Raw genomic sequence first — 15,101 nt, 5'->3', positions numbered from 1 at the left:
AGGATTGACCATCAGCTTGTGGCTATAGGTAAATCTTCCACTTTACCTTAAAAAATCATTGCATTTATTGTATCAGAATTACCACTCACAGTAAATCAAATGAAATCCCCAGGGCGTCCTAGGGCATTAACACCGTTTTACTGCCGCTCGTAACACCCCCCCACGAGTAAATTAACAGGACTAAGTGGCTGTAACAGTAAATGCATTTGGTGATCATTCCAGCAGAATTACTGCCAAACTTATGATGCAATCCAATATACTCCCAGGACCCCCCTTGTTAATTTGCATATTTAAGTTACTTCGGTTCTCACCCTAAATTACTAGGGGAATCCAAACGTGGACCCCTTGCTCACTATTCTTAGAGAGGCACAGCTCCACTCTACTGATGAAGTCCAAGCAGACCGAAACACGTGTCTGGGGTTGCTGTTGGTACTCTTGTTCAGAGAAGAATTGCTTATCATTTCGGTGCTGGACTGCCCGAGGGCAGGACAAAGACTGATATGTTTGGGATATTTCTTCTCTGTGAAAGATAGTGAGCTAAAGACTCTGGGTAAGTCTCTTGTAACCAGGACTAATGTCTGGCAGAGACACTCACAGGATTCCCATTGTTAATTTGGAGGTCCTATATAAGCCACGTAAAGTACATACACGTGCAAGAACGGCTATGTAGAAAGAAAATGAAGCAAACCAACACAAAACAATGATTCTTGAGGAGAGTTTCCAAGATGGCTTCCAACACCAACACCTACTTTGTCCCCGCCCCTTCTCCTCCAGAATGCCAACAGTTCCACTACTGGCTATGGGCTCATCAACAGTTCTTTGGTTCAATAGAAGGACTAGGGTCTTACCGCAGTGCAGTGCAGGTTTCTTCCCGTTTCTTACAGTTGGCGATGGTACTGCAGTTGCTGTAGCAGGCGTCCCGGAGGTTGCACCTTGTCGACAGATCACCACACCACTTGCACGGCTCCAGGGGTTCGGGCGCATCTTTGAATTGTTGCATTATGTGGAAATCCATTATACTTTCACCTGGGTTGGGAGAAGAAAAACGGATCAATTCAACAAGCCGGATTATTCTAGATGATTCTTGCCAGCAGGCCAAACAGATGAAATTAGCTGGATGCAAATATTTGCCATGGGGCAAGGTGCACCAACATGCAAACCAGTCTTGCAAGGTAAACAACGTTTTAAGGTAGTATTGTATCATTCTATTTTTAGAATAGGTCAAGCTGGGAGATTTTGAATATGCATTGAAACAGCATCATAATAAAAAAAAATATAGATCTAGTTTTACTTTTTTAGCATTTCCCTTTCAATTAAATGACCTGTTTGCTCCTGTGGGTCAATATTTTAGTGTCTTCCGCTAATATTGTATGTGTCTACCTCCCCTAGGTTTTGTTAATTCGTTGATTTTTCAACTTCATGCAGTTTCAAAATGAGGGTCCTGATGGGATAATTGTGTGGTTCACAAATTGAACATATTTAATAGGTATTCTCATCTCATCTTTCACATTTTGTATTTGATTGTATTCATATGTAGTGGTTTATTCTTGAATGAAATGGTGACTGCTTACTTCATTGACCATTTTATGGAATAACAACAGTTGTTCAACGCCAAACTCATACATAGATACAGAAACCTAGGGCAGAATTGGTACTTTATCTGGATACAGATCTCTGTGGGCCAGCCAGCATAGAGGCTCTGCCCATCTCCACAGCCCAGCCATTCACATATATTCAAGCACTGCATACACCCATTGAAAAGTGGGCTGTGTATGCACATTTTATGGAAACCCTTTCCTGAGGAATAAACTTAAAGTGATGATCAGCGGGCAATGCCCTCAGTAAGAGGGCAGCATTACGTGGACTTGTGCATGTGCAAACCTACAAGACCATACCCGTGGTTCAATCTTCTTACGCTCTTTAACAGAACCTTAAGAAGCAACCCAGTACAGAAGTGCTATTAAAACACCCCGCTCTCACAGAGCAAATGATCCTACTACCAATGCGGACGATTCATCTCTCTTCATGATCACAGCCTAAATCCTCTTTCCTCTCAGCTATCCTTAATGTTTCTGACCTAGCAGGATTTCTTTTATTTAGACCCAAGCCATCCCCGACCTATCCTACCCATCCTGAGCCAGGATTTTCCACATTTCCTAGCTTGGCACCAAGGGCAACTGGGTAGCAAATGGTTACAAGAAACACATAAGCAAGCCAAGTTCCATGGGCAAGCCATTGACACTTGAGTCACATATTCCTTATTCTAGGATCTACACACTACCTCAACAAGCTGGACCACAAATATTCAGCGTTCCTAACTGACGATAACAAGATCAAGGTAGCTAAGGAGGTTAAACCCCTCGGCCTTTATCTAGATTCCACCCTTACCTTCAACAAACAAGTGAATGCAATGGCCTCTGCCACCTCTTACACTTGCAAACTCATTAGGGCAGCCAAACCCTTTCTTTCCCCCACCAACTGTACCACCTTGGCCAGGGCGCTGATCCTGTCCAAGTTGGACTATTGCAACGCTCTAAATATAGGCTTTAATAAATATATCTCAAAAAAATCCAAATCCTCCAAAATAATGCCCGCAGAGCGGCCCTTAGTATCCCGAAGAAAGCCCATATCTCTCATTCCAGAAGATCGGTCAATTGGCTATCCACCAAGGACAAGATATTCCTCAAATCGGTGTCTCTGATTCATAAATGCGTCCACCAAGCAGCCCCTCAATACCTCATCTCCAGATTCACTAGACCCACCCTCTCTCGCCCCTCGAGAACGGCCAACTCCAACCTTCTTCTTGTGCCCAGGTTCAAACATACAATGTCAGGAGGCAACAGCTTTCCAGTAAAAGCAGCGCAATTCTGGAACTCCCTTCCTCCTACCTGCAGGGAGGACCTACCCTACCACCATTTCAGAGCAAGGACTACCCACTGGCTTAAAACTCTTGACTCATAACGACCTTTCTAATGCCCAAATGCGTCACATGGCTCCTTACCTCATTGCATGTAAATATGTATATAGCATTGCCTATAGTGTATATGGTCTACCCTTCCTACTCTGCGTGATACGTCCGGCACTGTAACCACAGCTGGACCTCACCCTACTGTATGTATGTAACTAAGTTTTGCAACCCTCTTGCTGCCTCTGCGCCTGGCTACCCCCGGGTTAGGTGCGCATTATAAATAAAATACAAATACAAATACAAATAAATAAAAATATACTGCCCAATGGAGGGAATCCAATGAGACACACACTCACCGGCCGGTCAATACGCGTGCAGTAGAACATGCATCTATATCTAGCACCTGACATTTTATCAGGTTCAGAGAGAGAGTGGGGTGGCAAAATGTCTGACAACTGCCGAATTGTAGAGTGGTAAGAAACAAACAGACTGGCTATGCTTACATTTCCACTTCGGATTTGTCATCTAGCCTGATTCTGCGTAAAGCTTCCTCTTTTAAAAAAAAAAAAATTACTAAGTGTGTTTTCATTACTCCACTTCCTCCCGGGTGGCTGTTCTGTTCCTGTAGTCTCAATGGAAGGTTGCAGAAATATCGGTTTCCTCCACGTCGCCCCCCTGTTGGGCGATGTCAAATGGTGGTCAGTACAAAGGAAACAACAAGCACACTTCTGGGGCCCACCTTTGCTAGCAGGGAAATGTGACGCACATTTCCTGATAGCAGAATTAGTATCCAGCAGCGACCTTTTTCACATCACTTCCTGCTTCCAATATGCGATCCTTGCTTAATACATAAAAAAACCCTTGTCACATCTCAGCGTGTTTAACAAAAAGAACAGGTTCTATATTCAACATTAATCATAACTAACATCATACTATAATTTAAGTTAGATGGTAAAATAGCTCCGCGGATTGAGCGCTCGCTGCTGCGATCTGCGTGTGACCTGCAGGTCGCAGGTTAGAATCCCGGCAAAGCCAACTCAGTCTTTCATCCTTCCGAGGTCAATAAATGAATACCAATTTCGGCTGGTTGATATTGTATGTAAGTATGTGCTCTGTAAAGCGCTTTGGATTAAGGCGCTATATAAATAACACATCATTAACATACCTATGGGGAAAGGGGATTGGCTAATAATGGTGACTACATATAAAATCTTGTACAGTGTGGTGATGGAATATCAACTTATAAATACTCTGCGCCCGACTAAAGCATGTGTTGCTTAACCATGAGTGCGGAGAAGTGCCCCTGTACAAAAATATCTATGAAAAAATCTCACAAATCGGCTGCGCCACTCACGCAAAAAGACTCTCAGCATCTGGTTTAGTAAATCATAAAGGCTCTTTAATCGAGACACGTGTTTCGGCACATACTGTGCCTTTTTCAATCAGGACTATTGGTGACAAGCATTTGTTCATTATAGTAATCTAATCTAAAAGGGTTAAACTTCTAATCGGGTAACACTTGTCTGATGGCTCCTCCTGAGACGACCTCTAAAATGATAAAAGTAAAACGACATCATATCTACACTAAACAACAGGCATAATACATAACGGGCAGCATAACATTAGGAGTTTTCATTGGTTGACTTCGTACTACCCAACCTTGGACAACTGGCAGGTCATCAAGACATGAGCTAGACAGGAGTAGGGGTAGAGAGGTCCACAGACTGCTTTCCTTTCAATTAAAGACGATACCATTCCTCATTTCTAGGCCATGGGCCAGGTAGATCCCTTTGTATTTGGACTTGTGTGCTGTCTCGTGTCTGTGGATATGAGTAAGATGTAAGGCAGGTGCTTTATCTGTATTTGTTGCTAATTAATAGGCAGTGTTCTTCAATTATGTGTCACGTCCAATGGAACCATGTTTGGAATGATTTCACCCTGCACTTATTAGGATTTTAGCTGATATTGGTTCAAGTGTTATGGTTTCTTTTACCACTGGGGACACTCTTGAGCTATTACTCATGGAGTCTTTGAACTTAGAATTGTCCTGCACCTGGCTGGTTGTTCTCTAAAACTTTCATTCATTTGGAAGTATCCTTCTTGCGTCCTGGGAATTGCTACCTCAGGCTTTCACTGCAAAGTTCTGACCCCCCCTTAATTTGCAGTAACCTTAGCTGTGGTTGTCAGCTTCTGTGTGAGTTCCACACAGATCTGTATTGTGTTATTTCTGCATGTTTAGTTCTCATGCAGCCTTAAGGCCTTTCTTTTACTTTGAAGCATGTTGTGGCTTCCATTCTGTAAAAGATGGCTGCCAGTTACTGTTGTGTTTCTATGTTAGTAAACTAATTCGTCCAGCCTTAGTACAGAATGAACCCTTAAAACTTCCCTGGGTCAGCATACTCACAAACTCTTAGTGCTCTGGGATATCAACTTGTCTCAGCTATAAACAGTCAACCTGCCCCAGAAAGAATGAATGTTATCCCGGCTTGGAGCAGCTGTGAAGCGGTCTGGCGGGCAGCTCTGATCCTTTACAGGAAATCAAGGCTGAACTCCTTCCCAGAGAACATATAAGTACAGGCTCACACTCAGCCAAGATCCTGACCACTCCAGAAACTTCCAGACATTTCATCTGACCATAGGACATTCTTCTAAAAAAACCTGCTGCTCCTGCATCAGCCGTAAAGCAGCAATATTACTGGGTTTCTTGGCCCAACTCTGTGATTCATTATGTTGCCCTAAAAGGCAGACAAATATTTATATTGGCTGTATCTTCCCAGAGAGTCAATCGCTTCATTTTTGGCAAGACAACCTGTGACCAAAGTAGCTTGGGGAACCAGGAGCTAGTATATAGAGGGATGCATACCTTCCTTCCACAGAAGGTGCTTACTTTTCTGTCCATTATATATGGCCCATTATGCTTTGAATGTCTCGTAAATGTGTCCTTCATTAATCTTTAAACACACTTACTAACCAGGCTCTCCTAGAGTACCGGCAAGAGCTGAATAGCTCCTAGCGATATCGAACCTTCATCAAATATTTAGAATTTTCTTTCAATTAAAAGTCACTTGTACAAGTCTCATTTTAGGACAACCTTAATTAGCTTCAGACCTTATTTTATTTTACTTATTTTATTTGTTCATTTGTATTGCGCCGGTATATCGCAAGCTTCGGGGCGCAAAGACATGGACCCAATTGGACAAACATGAAAGGGCATGGATAGCCTAGTAAAGCTTCACATCAGGTAATCACCATTTTTTATGCCAACCTCAAATACCTGGTTGCTCCTGTTGGCTTGCAATAATACAACACCACATAACCAGGAGGGCTGCTGCAATGCCCACTGGCACCCGGACACTGTGTACTGTTCCCTGCACCACCCGCGAACCAGGAGGGCGCTGCGCCCCCATCACCGCCATGGACTCAGGCTCTTCCACATTCCTCCGGTGCTCCCTTGGATGGACTGGACTTTTAGATTTTAAAGATTTCTTGTGTGTGTTATACAGCTTCTTAGTTAGGAGTCGTTTTTTATATGTAGAAATAGTTAGGGTTTTAAGATATTTGTGTGTGTTCAGAATTTTTATTTGAAAAAACCCTGAAAAACGCTGGTGGACTGCTGCGGCTTTGCCCCCTTCCATCCAGGGCAAAGCAAGATTGTGTAAGAGGAGGAGAAACACAACAAGAAACAGTATACGAGTGACAACGTAGTCAATGAGTGAGTCGTTGTCTCATTTACTAAGTAGCATAATGCTGTGTTCGTGTGTTCATATAATGTGTTCCTTTATTTAGTTTTCAGGGGATTGGGGCCCTTTCCTAGATGCCTGATTTTCCTGCTGCCCGACTTACCTATCTACCTACCTTCCCAATAGGTATAGTGGAGTGGATCACCCTGCCTGCCTAAACCAGTCTCCCGCTCAGCACGTACCAACAATGGGAAATACATCTATGCATTAATTAAAAAAAATGTCCCACAGGACCCAGTGAAGAAAGAATGTGGGACACTGCACGGCAGAATAAGATGACCTAAAACGAATTTTGAGGGGCAGCACATTCACCCCAACATAATTGCCATTGCACAGACATGGCGCAGAGACAATCTGTGGGCAGCTTTAAGGTGTTGCGTTGTGGCCAGACACACAAAGGTGGGGAGATACAAGAACCTGACAGGCACAATAAACAGCTTCAAGGATTAGACTGCAGTCAAGCAAGTAAGTCTGCGCTTACTAGAGAGCACAGGGCCTCCATGATGGTGTGCATTGAAGGTGTATGGGCACCACAAGAGGAGGCACTAGGGAATCAACAAAGATCAGAAATATGGAGAACATTCAATGGAAGAACCCAGCCCAGGTCATGCAATGCCCTTAAGAACCTGGAACCCAACATAGAGCCCAAACCTGAAGGCTACTGTATCCTGCCCAGGTCTACTTTACACCACTACGCTCATCAGGAAGCTGAAGACCATTCAATGATAGTGGAAGAGACCAGCACAGGTCATGTAATGCTCTTGAGAATCTAGAACTCAACAAAGAGCCCAGCCCAGAAGGCTATTGTATCCTGCCAGGTCTACTTTACACCATTGCATTGCTCATCGGGAAGATGGAAACCATTCAATGATAGTGGAAGAGAATAGCACAGGTCAAGCAATGACCTCGAGTGCCTGTCACCCAACAAAAAGCCCAGCCCTGAAGGTTTTTGTATCCTGTGCAGGTCTACTTTACACCACTGCATTGCTCATCTGGAAGATGGAGACCATTCAATGGTAGTGGAAGAGACCTGCACAGGCCATGTAACGCCCTCGAGAACCTGCGACCCAAAGAGCCCAGCCCTGAAGGCTATTCTTTCGTCACTGGATGTACCATACACTGTTACATTGCTCATCAGAAAGATGGAGAACAAGCAATACTAGTGGAAAGGAATAGCAGAGCTATGTACACAGCTATGTAATGCCCCTGAGCACATGGCACCGAACACCGACCCTAACCCTAAAGGTTATTACATCCTGCCCAGGTCTATTGTACACCGTTCTGTTGCAGACCGAATAGTGTTGTGCTGAAAATCCTGGCAAGCATCAAATATAGGGAGGGCTTCGGGTTAGTGGATATACTTTCGTTGTCATGGATCAGTGTCTATGCTCTTGACAGGAAGTCGATGTACACTAGGAAACGCAGGGTGTAATTTGATGAGTGTAACATTACTTGAGTGTGCACTCAGGAAAGCGAATGGGAAGGGAGAGGGAGGCAAAGTACTCAGTCAGACGAGTCGGCGGCTGCAACATCTGTAGCAGGTGTGCACAAGCGGAAGTGGTTTCCTCAGGGTGCCCACCGGGTAACTGAGAGCACACGGTCTTCCAGCACTTGATGCCTTTACAGTTAGTGACTCCCTAAAGAGTACCATCACATGGTAGTTGATGCTGATAAGATTATATAAAAGTGACATCACACTGCCGCTGACCCTGTTGAAAGACAGGAAGTGGACAAGAGTATCCATCAAGCGCAAAACCAAGGGTAAACATGTGGACTTATGGGCTGCTGGCCTCAGCTCCTCACATGCACACAGCACAACAGTTCTTACTCACCGACAGTCAATTATCACTAGCCAGCGGCAAGTGCACATTTCGAGGCCTGGAAAAATTCATAAATATCTTCACAACCTTGCAAAGGTAGATCAAAAGCAAGCAAATGAGACATAAGGGGAGTCTAGGGTTCACAGAACCCACAACCTGCTCACTGTAGCAGTCAGTTCTACGTTCAAATACCGAATTTGAAATAACGAGGCTGAAAAGGCCAAGTTTTTTTGGGTCGAAATTAGAAAATGCCTTTTCTTTTTTTGCACTTTAAAAAAAAAAAAGACCAGTGCAGCCTCCCCCGTATTCCCCCTTCCTTATGTAATCCCATACCCCACCCCGTCTATTTTTTGCTATAAAAAGTGCAAAACACACCGAAAAATGGGATCCAAAAAACGTTGGGCCTTGTTTTGTTGTTCTTTTTATGGGGGATTTCCTAGCAGTCCCTGACCCACAGGGAGCCTGCCCATCCTAGCTGCTTCCTGCATTACCAGGAGTGTGCACAGATGTGGCTCTGCTCCTCCCTCCTGGGAGGTGGCACATTTCAAAGCCCAGTGTCTCGGGTGAAATGAAGTTGGTAGCCAGATCACATGGGGTCAAAACCATGACCCGGGGCAAATCCTAAACGCCACCCATGTTGGGAGTCACAGGGGATTGCAACTTCCTGTAGACCCGTGCCAGTGATAGAAGTGTACCAAATAAGTAGTGGAACTGTGACCCCGGCAGAGGTCAGAGTAGGCAGAAAGGGACCAAGGAGCAAAACCTTTTTCAAGGGTTGCAGGCAGCCATGCTCGTTGACAGGCGACTGAGTTCAAAGTGTGAAAAAACTAGCGGAACTGTTTACAGTAAAAAATAAAAGCAGAAGAACGCCGCTTCCGACGGTTTCGGCTCACTTCTACCACTGACTAGCTCTTATCTAATGTGCCAAAGGACTTGAGTTTTAGAAGAATACTGTGAACAAACTGGAATGTTCACGACCTTTAACCTTATAGGCTGTGCTTGAAAAAGAACATTGTAATTCTGATCCCTGTTCATGCACTCGCAAGGCTCGACATTTCTGGGAGCGGTTCGCTGCGGCAATGCCAGTTCGAGTAAACCCTGGAACCTCTGTTTGGGCAATCAGTCAAAATGGAAGCCCTTCCCTTGGGAGTGGCATCACCATGAGTCCAAGGGAAAGTAACAATAAACATCCGCCGCTGATTCACGAACCCACGGGACTAGCTTCCGGCGCCGAAACAAGAATTCTGGTAGTACGACGATCGATTTGAGGACAAAAGGCGACTTTCCTCCTGCAAAGAAATGCAAGTATTGTGAACATCCAGTGCAGGCTTTATGGTAGGGCGACCACTGGGGCGCTGCACTATTAGCCCCCTGCCTCGCTAGCTCGGGGGAGTCTTAGAAGGCCCCCCTAAACCCCCAAACTGGCTGGGCGCTCCAGCAGGAGAGCGGGGTGCTTTTTATTAAAATACAGCACGGATGTTGAAAGGTAGCCCCATGCTGGTTTGACAGCCGCACTTTATTGAAGTGATTAACTCCCCGCTCCCAGTTAAGTACTTAATAAAAAAGAGCAATAGTTTTGAGGCAGCACGCTATTAAGCTTTGGCAGCGCCCCAATGATTCAACTCCCCTGAGTGGAGGGTGCTGGTGGAGGGGGTGTGGTGCTACATTTTGCTGACTCGGCCCGGGCGCTGCCAAAGCTAAGGCCCGCCCTGCGAACTTGACTCATATGAGCCTGATTCCATTCACCTCCGGGGGTTTACTTGGGTGCTTTGTAAAGTGCTACAGGTGTACGTCAAAGTGCCTTTCCCCTCTTGTGGCTAAGAATGCCTATCATTCCCGGTGGTATGCACAACCTAGTACTGGCTATGGTAAAACCAAACCAGTGAAAACTTAGCATTGCAGGAAAGTGCTGCATTTCATCTGTCAGGTCCACATTGTATGCAGGAATGAGGAACGCCTATGCCTGCTGCTGTACTCACCTACTCTGAAATATGCCTGGTGTCCTGACCTTGCTCTCCAAAAAAATACTCGGTGTTCTGCTCTTCCCCCCGGAAATTATACCCATTGTTTTGGTTTTTCTACTCCAAATTATAAACATCTACTGCCCACCCATTCCAAAGAATACCTGCTATCTTTCCCACCCCCTTCATATTACACCCAGTGGCCTGTCCTTTAACTTCAGAATATACACAGGCCCCTGCTAGAACCCTCCAAATGGTACCTGGTGTCCAACCCATCCCCTCCAAAACAAATACAGTCTGCTGCCCTAATAATCCAGATCATACCTCGTGTCCATCCCATCCACTCCAGAATATACACAGCGCCCTGATGGAACACTCCAAGGTATACCTAGTGTCCAACCCATCCCCCTTCAATACATATACATTGCCCTACCCTTACAATCCAAATCACACCGTGTGTCCATCTCATCCCCTCCAAAATATACACAGTTCCTGCCCTAACACTCCAAATCCCACCTGGCGTCCAGACCATCCTCTCCTAAAAATACCTGGTTTCCTGCCCTTATTTACTTATTTATTTTATTGTTAATTTATAACACACTTAATACCAGCGAGTGATATGATATGATGAGTTATTTATAACGTGCTTAATACCCTTTATTAGTACTGTTTGCTGTTGCTGCCTCGTCTCTCTATTCGTGACTTTTTTCATCTTGGACCTTTTTGGATTGTGCACGACGGAATTGCCCAACATCTCTGTCACGGCCTGGAGGACGTCTTTCAAGGGTGCACTAACGTGCCTGGCCTAAAGGTGACTGTTTAACCAATTAATGCTACACACAGAGGGCTCTCTGTGTACTTGACAACTCGAGCATTGCACAACTGTGCCTTTCACAACTGTGCCCCTTTTAAATTGTGTGTCATAAGCAGTGTTGCTTTTTCCTTCGTGCTCCTTTACTAAAAATCGCTTTTTCTGCTTTCTTCTGCAAAGGTCTTTCCTGTTGTGGAGGCCACGCCCCCCATATCGTGTCACGCCCTGCAACCTGCGTCCTCAAGTACCAGTTGCCTCGCGCACCTGCGCCGCGCACCAAGTACAGGACAAGTACTGTTTGCTGTTCGCGGTGCGTGGCGCGGGGCCTCTTGATTCTGGTTTCCTTGTTGACAAAGGTGAATTCGCTACTGTGTGGTGTAGGCTTTATAATGGTGGTTAGTCTGCGTAGCAGTAAGAGCCTCGCTGAAGGTAATTCTCACGCAGGGATGCATGTCTCTAATCCAGTGCTATTACATGACTCCGATATGGATTTAAATCCACTTGCTGTGATTGGTGAAGATGGGTTAAATGATATAAATAACATCCCGTATAGTCTGCAACCATTAGCAGTCGAACCTAATGATGATGAATGCAATCAATTACAATCTTGTATATCTATTGCTCCTTTTGCAGATGGTGAATCATTTAAAAAACCCTCCATTAGCAATACTGATGATATAGCGAATTCAGAGGAGCCAGTAGGGAATTTGGCAGCTACTAAGAAAGTTGTCAAAACTTATGCGGCATCTAATATTATTTCGGATGTTTCTTATCTGGGTCCCGCATTGATTGGCGAATGGGAGAAACGCTGCCGGATTGCAATGACACCGAATTCACCTGTTGTATTTTTGCCTTCGGAGGTTGAACGCATTTGTTTGCATAATATTCATGATGGGCCCTCTATCAATTCATCTGCGTGTATTGTTCCTTACCATCATGATCATGTAAAGCGACCCTCCTGCAGCTCGCCTATATTTTGTAAAACTTATACTGATCCAGGTCCCACTTCAGCCCCTAAACAAATGGTGAATGAGTCCTTTGATGAAGATTTGTGCTACGAGATAGGGGCACGAGCATCACCAGTCAAACCTCAACAATCTAATCCCAAGGATCTAATTAAAGATGAAGATCTAAGCAATTTTCCGGTGATTTCTTCTCTCTTAAATCTTTTGGATAAGGGTCATGACTTAACTCACATGCAAATAAACTCCCTAAAAGAAATAGTGTTAACTCTCACTAATAAGGTTTCAAAAATTGAGGGCATGATGATTTCGCAATCTGCTGTTCAATCAGAGAAACAGGCACTTATTGATGCATGCCTACTGAAAGCTTTGTCAATCAACAACCTAACGCGCGTGAATCAATTTACACAAACTGATGATTCTTCTGTAACTGTGGTATTTGAGCCACGCACGTATGCAAGTGCTGTAGTGGAAGGGCCAAAGGAGGTATGCTCCTCTGTGACTTATGCTGGCTCTACTGACTTAGTGGATGAAGTGAAACAGAACTCTCGGATATTAGATGAGTTAGTTCGTTTATTAACAATGCAAAATTTAGACTTAAAATTTGGTGGGGGACGTCTTGATGAGCATGCTGTTGCTACTGGTTCCGTGTCAATTACAAAAGAGAACACACCTAATAGTCCCTCTCCCCTGGTAAATGTCATAATTGAAGCCGAAGAAGAACAACGAAGAAACGAAACTATTCTCGCCGAAAATTTGGTGAAATTTAGTGAGAAGGGAGTTACAGTGAGTACTGAGTGTGAAGACTTTGACCCTGAAGGGTCACAGATACCTTTTATGTCACGCAAAATGAAGCGAGCACATATTAGGGCAATCAAAAGAGAAAATAAACTGAAAAAAAAGCTATCAACACTGGATGTAAAAAAAACGAGCCAGGTTGATAGCAAAAAAAAAAAAAAAATAAAAAAAACAAAAAGAGAGAGGTTATCACCGCTGACTTGGATGAGTTGCAGTCCTCAAACTCAATCGAAGGCTCAACAAATGTCTCGAAGATTGACTTGACTCAACTGAACGATGAATCAAAGTTAGTCCTAAATGTGGCTCCTGCAACTGCCTCCCATTCTAATGTAAAAAAAACGAGAACCTCTGTAAAGACATCTGTGGTAGAGATGGGATTGGCTAATTCAGGACAGATGGCACAAGGCAGGCTTTCGACCTTTTATCCTATAATTGAAAAAAAAACCACGGTTAAGGGTCAAATGAAGGATTTTGCCCCAGATAAGCTTACCGGGGCAGTCACTAAACAAAAAAAGGCTTGCGCTATGTTGACGGAAAAAAGCTCGGCAAGGAACACAGATAATCCCCGATCTGACGAGGAATCTGTAAATAACGACAACTGTCCAGAAAGCCAAATCAACTCAAATGATGTTGAGGGGGCATTTATAAATGCAGTAATGGATGTTACTGATACCAGAGATTCAGTTGAGAATAAGCCTCTGCCGCCAGGCAGTAATGATAAAGAAGAAAATAATTATGTATTTGAAAGAAATGTTAGATACTTTCTAGGTTGGTCTAGTGATCAGGCAATTAATGGAAAGCAAAGGTTGAACAGATCGTTCTTGTTTAACATCTTTAGAGAGTGTCCCAATTTAAGAACCCTCCGCATGGATGATATTGAGTGGCTAAGGCTAGCAAACCATAATAATCTCAGAATGATTTGTGCCCCACATTCGGCGATGATACTCCGGTTATTGTTGGACCATAGAGAAGACTTCAAATCCAGCGGGCTAACCCTATATTTATTTAGAACGATTGAAGAAGCTGAGATATTTCTGAATGAAATGTTAGAACCTGAGGTTGTGAGTGGTACCAATCGAGCAAACGCATCAGCTGGTTCCGAACAAACTGTTGAATTAATTACAAAAATTTCTGAGCTGATGGCAACCACTTCGAATATTTCTTGGCTAGCTCCCCTTATGTCCTCCATTCTTGATTTTTCTAACAAACAAAATAAACAATAGACAAATAATGTCATAGCTCAGAAGGTTCAGAATCTCAAAATAATATCTTGGAATTGTTGTGGGAAAAGTAACCTAGAGAAATGGTCACCCCATTTTGCTTCAATGGGTCCGCACTCTATTATATTCTTACAAGAAACTATGTGTGTCGACAAATTGAATATTGAGGGTTATTCCAACTTCTGTGTACCTGCTGTGAGAGGTGTAATTGGTCGACCGCTTGGAGGTATTGGTATCCTCATTAACAACAACATAAATCACATGTCAAAGGTTATGTATGCAAAACACGGAGTGTTGGCAGTTGAGTCTATCCTTACAGGCGCAATGTCAAATATTATGTTATTTGTATGTGTGTACCACAACCCAGCCAATGTAGCGTTTGAGGCTGCATTGGATAACATGGATGAGCTACTTGAGGAAGCCATGGTTAGAAACCCAAAATACACGATTGTAATTGGGGGCGACTTTAATGCATTCTGTCTATCAACGTCATCTAAGTTACTTCATAGGTGCAAGTCTTCCTCGAGAGTTTCGGCATCTATGGGGAAGCGTTGGGTCTCATATTTTAAAGATTGGAATATCCAATTGCTGGAATTTCTTACTGGCGACCACAAAGGTACATGGAAGAGGGGGATCCACTCCACTTACATAGACTATTTTTTTGTCTCATCCGTATGCATGCCTTTGGTAAACAATGTTTTAATTCACAACCAAACTATGAGTGACCATTATCCAATAAGCACAAGTATCAGATGTGACCTGGCATCTTTAAATAAAGAAGCAGCGTTGGGATTGGTGTCTCTCCATCGACCACAGAATTCTGTTGGCTGGTCTCCCAAAATGTGTAGAGAGCTTTCCTTTTTGGTTCACAGAGATGTGAT

The 15,101-nt window shown here is 43.9% G+C and overlaps 1 protein-coding gene across 1 annotated transcript in view; it reads right to left on the bottom strand.

Annotated features, from left to right (window-relative positions):
* Nucleotides 1-15,101, bottom strand: part of TGFBR2 (transforming growth factor beta receptor 2) — a 248,507-nt gene that overhangs the window by 113,698 nt on the left and 119,708 nt on the right. Inside the window, exon 2 of the mRNA XM_069648799.1 lies at nt 849-1,026. Within this exon, the coding sequence (XP_069504900.1) occupies nt 849-1,026 (178 nt within the window). The remainder of the gene's footprint in view (nt 1-848; nt 1,027-15,101) is intronic.

The sequence above is a fragment of the Ambystoma mexicanum genome, chromosome 2q (genome assembly GCF_040938575.1).
Source record: "Ambystoma mexicanum isolate Mex_15411 chromosome 2q, UKY_AmexF1_1, whole genome shotgun sequence".
NCBI classification, from domain to species: Eukaryota; Metazoa; Chordata; class Amphibia; order Caudata; family Ambystomatidae; genus Ambystoma; species Ambystoma mexicanum.
The sequence above is the reverse complement of the archived record's forward strand: the minus strand, read 5'-3'. Positions and strand labels throughout refer to the sequence as shown.